Source organism: Beta vulgaris, chromosome 5 (assembly GCF_026745355.1).
Source record: "Beta vulgaris subsp. vulgaris cultivar EL10 chromosome 5, EL10.2, whole genome shotgun sequence".
Classification (NCBI taxonomy): domain Eukaryota; kingdom Viridiplantae; phylum Streptophyta; class Magnoliopsida; order Caryophyllales; family Amaranthaceae; genus Beta; species Beta vulgaris.
The window spans coordinates 44,956,626-44,969,012 of NC_079206.1; the positions used below are offsets into that span (position 1 = coordinate 44,956,626).

The window sequence follows — 12,387 nt, forward strand, 5'->3', positions numbered from 1 at the left end:
CACATGACAAAACCCCAACCCTTATATAAGTGTCTCTCCTCCAAACAAATTTCATCATCCTCACTCCAAACATCAACCTTTCACTTTCAACCCCAAGTTCCCAACCCTTCCCCCTAAAAAAAATGGCATCATCCTCAATTGTTTTCGCTACTATCTTTCTAGCAAGTCTGATTGCCACTACTAGAGCCAACTTTAACAACGACTTCGCCATTACTTGGGGAGATGGTCGAGCCAAGATCCTCAACAACGGTGATGACCTTACCCTTTCTCTCGACAAAGCCTCAGGCTCAGGCTTCCAATCTAAGAATGAGTATCTCTTTGGTAGCATCGATATGCAATTAAAACTTGTTCCTGGTAACTCTGCTGGCACTGTCACTGCTTATTATCTATCGTCTTTGGGTACAACCCATGACGAGATTGATTTCGAGTTCCTAGGAAATGCTAGTGGACAACCTTACACACTTCATACTAATGTGTTTGCTCAAGGGAAAGGCAACAGAGAACAACAGTTCCACTTATGGTTCGACCCTACTAAGGATTTCCACACCTACTCTATTCTTTGGAATCCTCAAAGGATTGTTTTCTCTTGTTATGGAATTCCCATTAGAGAATTCAACAACATGGAATCACAAGGTGTATCATTCCCTAAGAATCAACCAATGAGGATTTACTCTAGCTTGTGGAATGCTGATGATTGGGCTACCCAAGGTGGAAGGGTCAAGATTGATTGGACACACGCACCATTTACAGCGTCATACAGAAACTTCAATGCCAATGCTTGTGTTTGGGCTTCTGGCTCATCTTCTTGTGGGTTAAGTCCTTCCGCTGATTCGGGTTCGGATTGGTTGAACCAAGAGCTAGATTCAGCAAGTCTAGAAAGAATGAGATGGGTGCAGACCAATTACATGGTCTATAATTATTGTGCTGATCTTCAGAGGTTCCCTCAAGGCCTACCTACAGAATGCACAACTACTACTTAAAAGCTAATAGGCTTGAGTCAATTTTCCCTTTGAATTAAAATTCTTTATTCTTTGATTCTTTCAAGCAAGATTTATGTATGCCAAGTGGACGTATTATAAATTTGATTAATTCTTATTCATGTAAGATTTTCAATTTTAGATTATTCTGGTTATATATATTGTGTGATCAAATATCAATAGACCGAGTCAAGTTCATGCCTTTTGTAAATGTATTTACTATGTACATGCTTTATCTCACTAAGGCCTTTTTGGGGGTGAATTTTGCCTTGTCATCTCACACTCTCTTCCCAGCAATGTCACTTACAAACATGACTCATTATACCTGCAATAAGTGGCACTGCAGTAGGATCATTCATCTTAACTAGTTATCTAAAAAAGTAGTTAGATCTACAAAATTTCCGTTGATGGTTTACAAGGCTTTTTTGTCAATTTTCATGTTTCATGTGATATTTCACAGCTACTTCCTCCTTTCTTTTTAATCTACACGATTGCTTTTTCTAGTTTTAATATGTTCCATCTATTTTCTCCTATTTTTCCACTTATGTGATCCACTTTTTAATATAATAATCAACCTTACAAACTAACTTTTGAACTTCCTCCTTAATTCTCCCCAATATGAAGTGAGTAAATTAAAAATAAACAGAGAGAGTATATATCATAGACAAAAGTTCTTGGTCGTGTTATAAATAACAACATACAGAGAGCCCATAACTCTAATATTCAACAAAGGATCCGATAGAAATGGTGAGAAAAATATATATGCTTAGAGAGTTAGAGGCTCTAACTGGGAACCCCAGCCCATAGATATAACATAAAGTAACTTTACAATTTCCCAGCATGTATGATGTAGCTCGTCCATGCTTTCTGAGACTTCCCTCAATACATACTTTACTACACTACCATATACTATACACCTCAATCTGGACAGAATGGAACAAGGGATTAGCTTCCACAGTCTGAAACGCAGTGATTAGGACAACCCTGATATATCACTCGTGGGAAGTTCTGCAGCACAGACTCCTTCCTTCGACCAATCAACTCACATATAATCAAGACTTAGCTGTTTATCATCAGAAAACAGATGAACAGGGCGACAATGATATAATCCAATTTGTCCTTGTAGTTTGTACAATAGCTCAGCTTGTAACCTCTGTAAAAAAAAACTGAGGGACTGGGGGGTTGTTTCTTTGATTACCAGAAGTACTTGGATCCCAGGTCAACGAGAAATGAAGTGACGGTTATCAATACGACCACCTTTGTCCGCAGCACAATATGCCACCAACAGACTCAGGCTTCTCGTCACGATGTCCAAGTACCCATGAATGTGCACCACAGCAAAAAGATAAGTACCAGATGATTTAAACGCAATATAAACTTGGTCATAGTCCTATACTGAGCAGGCCCATGAGAAAGCAACTAACCATCAGTCAAGGACAAAGTGATATTGAAAGCAATGGATACAGGTTTCACAATACCCATGCAAGATTTTAATGTGCCAAAGTCCTTCATTGACAAGACGTACCTAAAATCTGAACCCGATGAAAATAAGGCAAATTGCCAGGGTCTCTCACTGAAAAGTGAGAAGACACCAGATAAGAAATGGAGGAGATTGGCGTTGTTTCCAGTCAAGAGGATGTTATCCACACAATAGAAGAATGAGGGTGTCCGATCCATGCTTATAAAAGGTTATGGTTGTGTAAGACCTACTGCAAAAGAAAAAACCTTCAGTCACTTGAAAGGTACTTACAAGACTAAGCCATTACCTTGTTTGCGGCAAAGAATGACCTTTTTTAACCAATAAATTTAGTTAGGGTAGTCAGGATGAACAAAGGCAAGTGGTTGTTTCATGTACACTTCTTTATACTTCCTCCGTTTCAATTTAGTTGACACTTCCTATTTTAGGAAGTTTCAATTTAGTTGTGACACTTTCATTTTGGGTAATAACTTCTTTCTATCTCTCTCCTATCACATGAGACCCTTTTATTTTCTTTCTCTCTCTCTCGTCTCCAAAAATTGTCCAGAAGTCTGTGATTTTAAAAGTGTCACAACTAAATTGAAACGGAGAAAGCACTAGAATCCATGTAATAACGACATCTTTTAGATCAAAGTTGGTATGAGTCAACGAAAGGAAAGTACTAGGAAAGAACCACACGGTAAGCAATACTCTCATGAAGTAATTCCAAGGTCTTAAGGATGGGGGAATATCATTCCTCAAGTCTTTTATTGCTTGCTATAGAATAAAGTTGATAATCGTGTTGTTTGTTCTCATAAATTCTTCATTCTTACATATGATAAACCTAAGTGTTAGAATTTTCACTCACGAAGCGCACGTATTATTACATTATGTAGTTAAGGAAAGAAGAGTGCACTTGAATATAGTTAAGGAACTTAACAGAAATTCTTAGACAAGATATTTGAACATCCATCACATTTAGATAAGGAAAAAAATGGACATGATAAAAGTAAACAAATTTATCACCAAATACTAAGTAATTTTCCATTACTCTAGGGAGGGAGGGGTGGCCGAAGGGACCATTTGAGCTGCAGATCGTAATGCTCCTAGAAAGGCATATTTCGAATATAGAGGAGTGAAAGTTCCGGAAGAGAGTAATGGCATGTGGTGATGGTGGGGGAGAAAGAGAGGGCTAGATGGAAAGAGAATGAAGAGGGAAAGAGTTATAGAAGAAGAGAGAGAAACAACGTCAATTAAGGTTAATTAGGATTTAATAACAGGATTAGGGGTTAATGATTAACAAAGTTGGAGCTAATTAGTCATTAAGACATGAAGGACATAAGGATGTATTCTAATGAAATTGAGTGGTATATGGTAAAACATTGAAGGTGTATGTTGTATAAAAAGAAAATGAATTAGAGGTATTTGGTGAAAAATTCGTAAAATAGAACCGAATGGATGTGTTAGACAACATAAGAAAACACTTTATATAGATACGTATACAAATCCATGTCCCATCCAACCTATGTCCTAACCATTAACATCCCCAGTGAGAAAAGAACAAGAGGGGGAAGGGTGGGGGAGTAAATTTTTTTCCATGGTTTATCCACATCAATGGAAGTCTTATGAACTCATTAAAATAGAAATTACAACATTCTATTATCATTTAAAATCAAATTGAGTGCATTACACTAGCAATGCAACAACTGAACTATACATTTTTTCAGAAAGGGCGAGAGGAAGTTTTGAGACGAGACACAATTCTCAGAGATGATAAGGACGTTCAGTGGAGGGTTCTATGCTCTAATGGAAGTCAAAATACAGATTAAAAGAAGATATTAACTTTGCTATACATTTATTAGAAACTAAACGACAGCCAAATTCTTACTCGAATAGGCCATCAATTAGTCTCAACAATAAAAATAGGTCTACCATAAAGGGGCGTTTGGTTTAGGAAGGGGTTTGAGAAAGAGAAACAAGGAGAAACGAAAGGAAAACCCTTTGTTTAAAAATGTTGTTTGGATTGAAAAAACCCCCTATTCCTCTTCTCCACCATGTTCTACCAATCTCTCTCTCTCTAGTGCAGCTGGCTGCGGGTCTACAGTCTCCCTCACCGCCGATCTCCGTCGCCTCCCCTCACCGCCGATCTCCGTCGCCTCCCCTCACCGCCTGCCGGCTCCCCCCTCCTCACCGACAACAACCCCCTCACCACCGATTTTTCTACTTTTTATTCTCCATTACCATTAAAGGTGAAATGTGAGGTTTTTAAGTCAAATTCAACCATGAAAATTCTAGATCTAGAATTTTTATAGTTGAATTTGACATCCAAAACCATAAAAAAAGATATTTATCCATCTTTATTCATAATTTTTTTATTGTACGTTATGGGTTTTGAAGAAGTGTTGGGGGATCTTTGGGTGGGTGGTAGTGGCTTATGTGTTGGTTTATGTTGATAAGGTGGCGTCGTGGTATTTTCGTTAATGGGGATGGCGGTTCCGGCGACCGGATGGTGTTTCCAGCGGTGGGTGATGGTTTTGGTGGTGAAGGGGGCGATGAGAGGTGGTGTCGGTAGCTGGGGGTAGTGGGTCGGTGGTTGGTGTGGTGGTTTAGTGGTTGGGGTGGTTGTTCTAGTGGTTGAGGTGGTAGTCAATCATTGGTCAAAGTGACCATGGAGTAAAGGACGAAAAGGGTAAGTGAAACCTTGGGGGGTGTGGGTAATGGAAGTAGAGGAGTTTGGGGGAAAGGGAAGGGTAAAGGGAATGATTAAAATGTGCTAACAAACAACAAGTAAGGGAATCAACCTATTTGTTTCCTTAACCTTTTCCTAAAAACCCAAAACCAAACGCGCCCTAAGAAATTTAGCAATTGCAAATACTTGAAGTGCCATTCACATAGTATCTTCGCCTAAATTAATCAGGCATATTTCTCCTTAAATTGAAGTACGAAACTCCACATTTTGGATCTTATTTCCCCATATAATTTGCTCTTCTATGCATGTTCTTCAAGAAGGTAGTGGTACTCGGAGGTGGGGGGTGGCCCAGACATCAAAATCCTCCTCAGCTCTCAATCTCATAGTTATCTATCTATATATATGAACTTGAAAAATACTTCAACTTTATTTTTACTTGACACATAGCTCCTTGGCATACAATTTAAGGAGCATGATAGACAAGGTGCATGGATAAAACCATGAAATAACACCAATGATCTTAACATGAATTAACTTAATCACTCATCTTAAACCATGTTTGAATTATAATAAGTAATTCATTTGTTTACTTTGTCTAAATTATGCTTCTAAAATTGCATGCCAAATTGTTATGTATCAAGTATATTAAAATGAAGGAAGTATTATTTACCTTTTTGTCCCAGCTAATTAATAAGCTCCAAGCAAAACAAGAAGCCAAAGTGTGCTCTATTTCGATATCCAAGACTTTGTAGGGACACTGCTTGACCTCTAGTGGTTCCAAAGTTTTAATGTCATTTATTACTTTCCTCTAACTGTCAGAACACTGAATCATGTTAATTGCTGTTCTTTTATTAACTATAGAGATAACTAGGATCTACAACTGCCTAGGAAAAAGGTTAAAAAATTCAAAGTTAAAATGAGCATTTCTGTGGTGCATAACACATAGCATTCAGCTGATTCTCAAGTAATGGCAAAGAACTCTATGTTGCACATAAAAATATCTAATTATTTATACGTAGGAAAAAGTATATGCTGGTCTTATAGTAACAGAGAATATATTATAATACCAGTATGCTTCTACGAATTAAAATTCTCCGTCATGTGAAGTAGGCTTATCAAGCTTGAACTTGCCTTTTCCTTTCATCAGTTTTGGGGATTCAGTAATTGAGACAGGACCAGCCAGGTCAATACAAGAAAAGAGTAAGGGGAACCTTGACTCCAGATAGACATCTAGCCTTTAAGCCGGACGCCAGGCACAAGGTCTCAGAAGACCACTACTTATCCTCTGTCCCCATGAAACCAAGATGTCTTTCTCAGAATTAATGTTCTAGCCCTATGGCTGAGTGGTGACGGCTTATACTTTTGGTAAACATAGAACAGCGACGTCAGGGCCATGGAGGCAAGACTAATCCAACTAATCCATCTCAGCTCCTCAATTAGGGCTCCTATATCTCTATTCAGAAAAGAAAAGCTTTCATCCTGTTCAGCAGATTAAGGGGCTTCAGGGACACATTAGTTGCATAGATAATTCATGTAATAGGATGACAACAAGACATAAGATATATTACCATCAATCAGCAGTTTGTGCCTCACTTAAGAGGCAAAAGAATATGCATCATAGGAGCACATATCCCGCCTTCATCAAGTATGGTTTGTTGTAAATGTCAGTGTCTTGCCGAGAACAAAAGTAACCACAGTGAGTTCAGCACAGAATATTGTATCCATGAATGCCCGATTGACTGTCCATCCAAAAATGGTTACGCCACCAGGATTGGACTGCATATACATGACTGCAGAAAAAAGAACAAGACTTGTTAATAGTTCTGTATGAATTATCATCGAGTACAAGCATTGGTTAGCACTAAGGACACATACCAAATGCTTGCCTTTTACGGTACGAAGAGACATTTGCCATTGATTCTAAATTCATAGATGGTAATATATAATCAGCTGAATCCATGTCACTTTCTGGGTAGTTCATTGCTGTAATTGCTGAACCAGCAACATTGAAGTTCCCGCCATGTTCTGACTCTCCTAGCATCTCATTTGAGCGGCATGTTACCATTGCATGCCATCTGCTGGCAAATGATGCCAGGCTTTGAGCTCTATGAGATATTTTTGCAGCAGCGTGCAGACAAATAATTATTCCAACCACCAGAACAATGGACGATATCTGCCAGGTTGCCATCACAGAAGATAAGCCGAAGTTGAACAAAGTAACAGCCCACAAATTAATACAAAAACAGACGAGTGACGCAATCCACCATTAGTAGTTAAATTTAATTCATCAATTATAAGACTAAAGCCACTAGAGGTAGTTTACCACATTCATTCTTATTTACATGGCTTAGGTTGACTACTTTCAAATCTTCCCAACAACCTAGACAAAAATTACAGGCATTTGCATATACTTCGGCAGAAAGCGTACCATAAGCTACATACACATAGAGCCGAAAACTACTTAATTTTTGAGCCAAAAAAAGGGATGCTCAAATTGACCAAGATAAGACAAATAGAACATTTTCCCCATATAGCAATAAAGACGTTATCAAGGAATTCTTCAGATGTCATACGTTAAAAGATGCAATATAAAGTTGAAACTCACAGCAAAATCTGCGGCATTTATGAAATTGATGGTCCTATTAGTCCCCGTAGTTTCCAGTAGAGTCACAATTTGACTAGCAGTTACAATCAAGAATTCCAAAATAAGGAATATTCGGAATCTGTGACTTATTTTCGACAGATTATATGTGAGACGGCTATGCTCTTCAATATACACTAAAACATCTAAATTCCTTTCCAGAAGCTTCTTGTAGTTCTCAAAGTGTACCACTTGTAGATTGCAGACCAAACTGAACAAAGTGCTTCCAGACAGATAAATTGTAGCAGTATAAGTCCAGGATACCAGCAGTATAAACACAACCATTATAGATTGTACTAGTGAATCATTGGAGACATAGATAATTCTGACAATCTCCCGTGTCATCTTCAAGATTAAGCATGGCAATACCCATACAGCCAGTGAACGAAAGAAGCCCTGAACAAATTTGATAACAGCTCAATGCTTTTATTTTACAAAAGGTTCGATAAATTTCTGTATCCCACCCAAGAGATAAGAAATAATTACAAGATATATGTAAATATGAAGAGTAATAATTGTCACTTTCGTAGCATTCATGGTAATATGAAAGCAATATCACAAGCAATATATGTCACAGGATGAGACGAAACATTTTGCAATGAAGTTAGAAATTCTGCAATCAAGTAACAACTTGTACATCCCTCTACATATTTGCTTATGTCGAAAAAAAATAAGTGAAAAGAATCAGAAAACGTTTCTTGCTATAATTTGATTTTACCTTTGCACTACGGTACTTTGACCACTTTCTATCAGAAATCATTTATCATTGAAGCATAGATTAAGGCATTAAGTATTAATATATAGGAGGGACACATATTCTTAGCCATCTACCTCCCAGTACATGGGTAAAGTCTTAACAGTGTCTTGTGAATCATGCCACAGAATCTTTCAGGGACAGTGAGACAGATATCATTTTCCCTATTGTGAAACTGGTTCTCTTTTAATATAATAACCAAATGTTTAATAATGATGTACAAATTTCCCCTTTCTAGTTTCTAGCTTTGTTTGGCAGGACAGTACACATCTTAAACGGATTATGATTTTCCATACAGAACATTTTTCCATTGGAAACCACAATTGTATTCTTTTGTTAGGTTCTATCCAAGAAAAGTTATAGGGAACAAGATGATCAAAAACGGAGGAGGGAGGATGGATGGCAAGAGAGCAAAAGGAACATAGGGAATATGGAATATGGCACTCCTTTCGGAAAAAAATTCTCCTCCCTTGGGGAAATAAATTGCCACCATTGGGAAAACCACCTTCCAGCTATTGCAAACCAAAAAAAGGAAAACTGGAAATTACTTTTCTAGACAATTGTTTTCCTCCCAACCAAACACTCTCTTGATCTCCATCACCTTCATGTAAACTTCTATGCTACAACTTTATGATCCTGCCACATGACTTACTAAAGAGGCAGCAAATTTTACTCTGTTGGGTTTTGAACATTGAGACATTTATCTACAAGCACATCCATTAGAGGAACTAGACTTACAACACTGGAAAGACAAAAGTTATATGAAGTCATATATGATATTTTAGTCTTTTAAACTCCCTCCCATATAGTGTGCAATCTTTAAAGAGTGAACTGCTAATTTCTATATAGATACAGCAATATGGGCCTCTGTATTGTATTGTGCAGGTGGTACTCTGCAACATCCTTTCTGGTCAACCGTAGTCAGCCAAAGACTCTTGTTATGTTGTAGACAATAGAGACAAACAGTAGCCTGAATAGAGACAAACAGTAGCCTTCAAATCTGTTACAGCTTATACAGGAAAGAGACAAACAGTAGCATTCATGATTAATAGAATCATGTTTTAATATATCAAGCAATGAAAAGAAAAGACCATCCAGATTCTCTAGCCTCCTGGACTCTCAGGAAGTTAGAAATATCAAATATAGATACGTCAAACTATTCCGTGTTTTTTCCGTTATTTTTCAAGTACAATACCCAAGTTAGTTAATATCCCTAAATCAGAAAGAGTTATAGAGGAAACCTCTGTCCTTAAAGTTACCAAGTCCTAAAAGCTAGCTGAAGGGTTTTGAGGATCAATAGATGCATTTAAGATTCACATCAAGTTCCATATCTTGATAAAATTGGACGTCTAGACCCAAAGAAACATAATACACACAAGTGCTCCATTAGGTGATGCTAAATATGAACTTTCGTATATAAAATAGAAACAATGTCAAAAGATTAGCTCTTGCATACTCCCATTGAGCTCAACTATTACTTAACTGGAGAACCAAGAAGAAATAGAGACAACCTAACAAACACCTCAAACCTCAATAGACAAGATTTTAAGACCTATTAGTAGAACCTTAAATAGGACATCATTTGCCATTTCGAATTCTTCTCTTAGTTCTCATTCTATAGAGCAACTACAATGAGTTAATCGAGATTGTTGGTCTTATTCATCATCTTCACAAGTGCAAGCCATCACCAACACCCAAAATCACCGAATGCTCAGTATCAGTAAATTCACAGCAAGACAAATTAAGGGCCACTAAAAATCACCCATCACCAAAACACACAACACAAATTTCCGCCTAGAAAGCAAGTCAAAGGCTGCTTTTCCATCTTAACACACAAAAAACATCAATTCAAGTTACTAAAATCACCTTTTCCGCAATATTAGATTAAGCGTGCATTCTCTTCGCCTTACAGCAACAAATTTCAGGTCTTTTCAGATCAAATCAGAGTGTACACATAAGGTCAAATCAAGCTTTATCAGGTCCAACCACGTCTAATATTTTCAGTTTCAATAATTTCAGGTAAAAAGAACGCACTTTAGATATTCAGAATACGAAATAGTAAAATGAAGCAATAAAAAAGAAAAGAAAAAAAAGAAGACAGAACTTACATCAATTTTAGAGATATACTGAAATTGAAACTGGGCAACATTTCCTTGATACTTGTCAACAAAAAGAAAGATTCTAAGGCCATATTTTCTAAAACTCCTGGAAAAACAAAGGAGAGAGACAGCAGCAGCAGCAGCCTGAAAAAGAAGAGTTTCAAGCTCAAAATTCTTGACGTGATACTTACGGCAAGCAGATGGATCAGAAGAACCGCAGTAAAAGAGAAAGATGATAATTGAAGGAGCTGCAACACCTAAGAAAAGGAATGAAAGTGAGGAGAGAGAAAGTGAAAGTGGTGAATCATGGATGAAACCCAGAAATCTTAGGAAGGATTTTAAGCGTCTAAGTGAGTGTTTTAATGGAAGAGTGTTCGGTTCTGGTTGAGTTGTTGATTCTGGGTCATACCAATCTGATACAGGGGAGTAGTTGCTTGTTGTTGGATTCGCCATTATTATAGGAGTGCAAGAGATTTTTGCACTAGATTTGATTTCAGTGTTTTAGCAAAAAGGTGAGTCTCTGCTTCTTTCTTTTTTTGTTTTGTTTTGTAAAGGGTGATCATAACTTTGATTGGATAGTTGGAATTTCATTTTCCGAGCTTGCTATAAAAGTGAAGATATGAAATTTAGTCCACTCTAGTCTCTAGTGCACATCTATCGGATAAATGTGTGTAGTAGGCATATTCTTTTGTGCTAAACTGAACTGAATTGAATTGAATTGAATTGAATTGAACTGAACTGATAAAAACTATAAGAGTATACTATTAAATTAAACTAATTGAACTGAACTGAACTGATGAAAACAGTGAAAGGAAACTATTAAACTAAACTGAACTGAACATGGTCTTAGTATACGTGTACTCTAAAAACTATCAAGGAATTTTATTGGATTTAGGTATTATTTATAGGAAATTTTTTTCTTCAAGAAATATTTATAAGCTAAATTTGTCAAAACAGACCTTTATATATCACACTTTTCTGGCAACTTAAAACCTAATTTTTTTTTTGAGAAACAATCTTGTTCTATTTTCCAACGTTGACCAGCCGAATTACAACGTTAAGTCACTTAATTGAAGCACGTGACTTGCATGTAACTCGTCTTTTGCTTAATTTAAGTCATTGCACTCCTCACCCATCCCTACCCACCCGAACCATCCTAGCCGCAGCCCTAACCCCATCCTGAACCACCCCACCCCACCTACCCACCTAAACTACCCCACATACACATAATATCTTTCTCTCTTCACCAAAGCGCATACCTAACAATGTCAACCACATCACCACCACCAACATCGAAACCCACCAACCACTATTACCCTCTTCACCAAACCCCAAACCAATGACCTTCAACCACAACCCACCACCAACATCGAGACCCAAACCAACTATTTCTATCTCTCCCTCTTCACAATCATTTCATTTGGTGGTGGTGGTGCATTTCAGGTGGTTTTGGTTCGAATTTGATGGTGGTGGCGATTTGAATTTGATGGTGGTTGTGGTTTGAATAGTGGATTTGAATTTTGATGGTGGTTTGGTGGTATGTTTTGGGGTTTCAATGGTGGTGGCGATCCTTTATGTGGTGATGTTGTTTTGTAAGGTATGAATGATGGTTGTGGTGTCGATTGTTTTCTGGATTTTGGTGTTTTCTAGGTGGAGCGGTGGTCATTGTCGGTGGTCATGGCGAGGCATGACTAGCGGCTAGTTTTGCTGGTGATGCGAGGGTTGAAGATGATGGAGGGTGGTGGTGATGGGTAACATTTAGGGGGAAGGG

The 12,387-nt window shown here is 37.7% G+C and overlaps 2 protein-coding genes across 8 annotated transcripts; one reads left to right on the plus strand and one right to left on the minus strand.

Annotated features, from left to right (window-relative positions):
* On the plus strand, positions 1 to 1,157 carry LOC104893507 (probable xyloglucan endotransglucosylase/hydrolase protein 23). The gene has a single exon (XM_010679619.4). The coding sequence runs from the start codon at positions 123 to 125 to the stop codon at positions 978 to 980; it is 858 nt and encodes a 285-aa protein (XP_010677921.2). The 5' UTR covers positions 1 to 122; the 3' UTR covers positions 981 to 1,157.
* Positions 1,158 to 1,609: 452 nt separating this feature from the next.
* Positions 1,610 to 11,307, minus strand: LOC104893506 (hypothetical protein). Of its 7 annotated transcripts, none has more exons than XM_010679617.4 (6): positions 10,626 to 11,303; positions 7,728 to 8,159; positions 6,998 to 7,295; positions 6,691 to 6,912; positions 6,190 to 6,601; positions 1,610 to 2,683 (listed from the first exon to the last, which is right to left on the minus strand). In XM_010679617.4, exons 1-4 carry the CDS (start codon positions 11,067 to 11,069, stop codon positions 6,764 to 6,766), a joined length of 1,323 nt encoding a protein of 440 aa, XP_010677919.1. In that variant the 5' UTR covers positions 11,070 to 11,303; the 3' UTR covers positions 1,610 to 2,683; positions 6,190 to 6,601; positions 6,691 to 6,763. The 7 variants fall into 7 exon arrangements, with proteins under 7 accessions (XP_010677919.1, XP_010677918.1, XP_048493539.1 ...); XM_010679616.4 differs by having other exon boundaries at positions 1,610 to 2,686; XM_048637582.2 differs by lacking the exon at positions 6,190 to 6,601 and having other exon boundaries at positions 1,610 to 2,272.
* Positions 11,308 to 12,387: the final 1,080 nt, after the last annotated feature.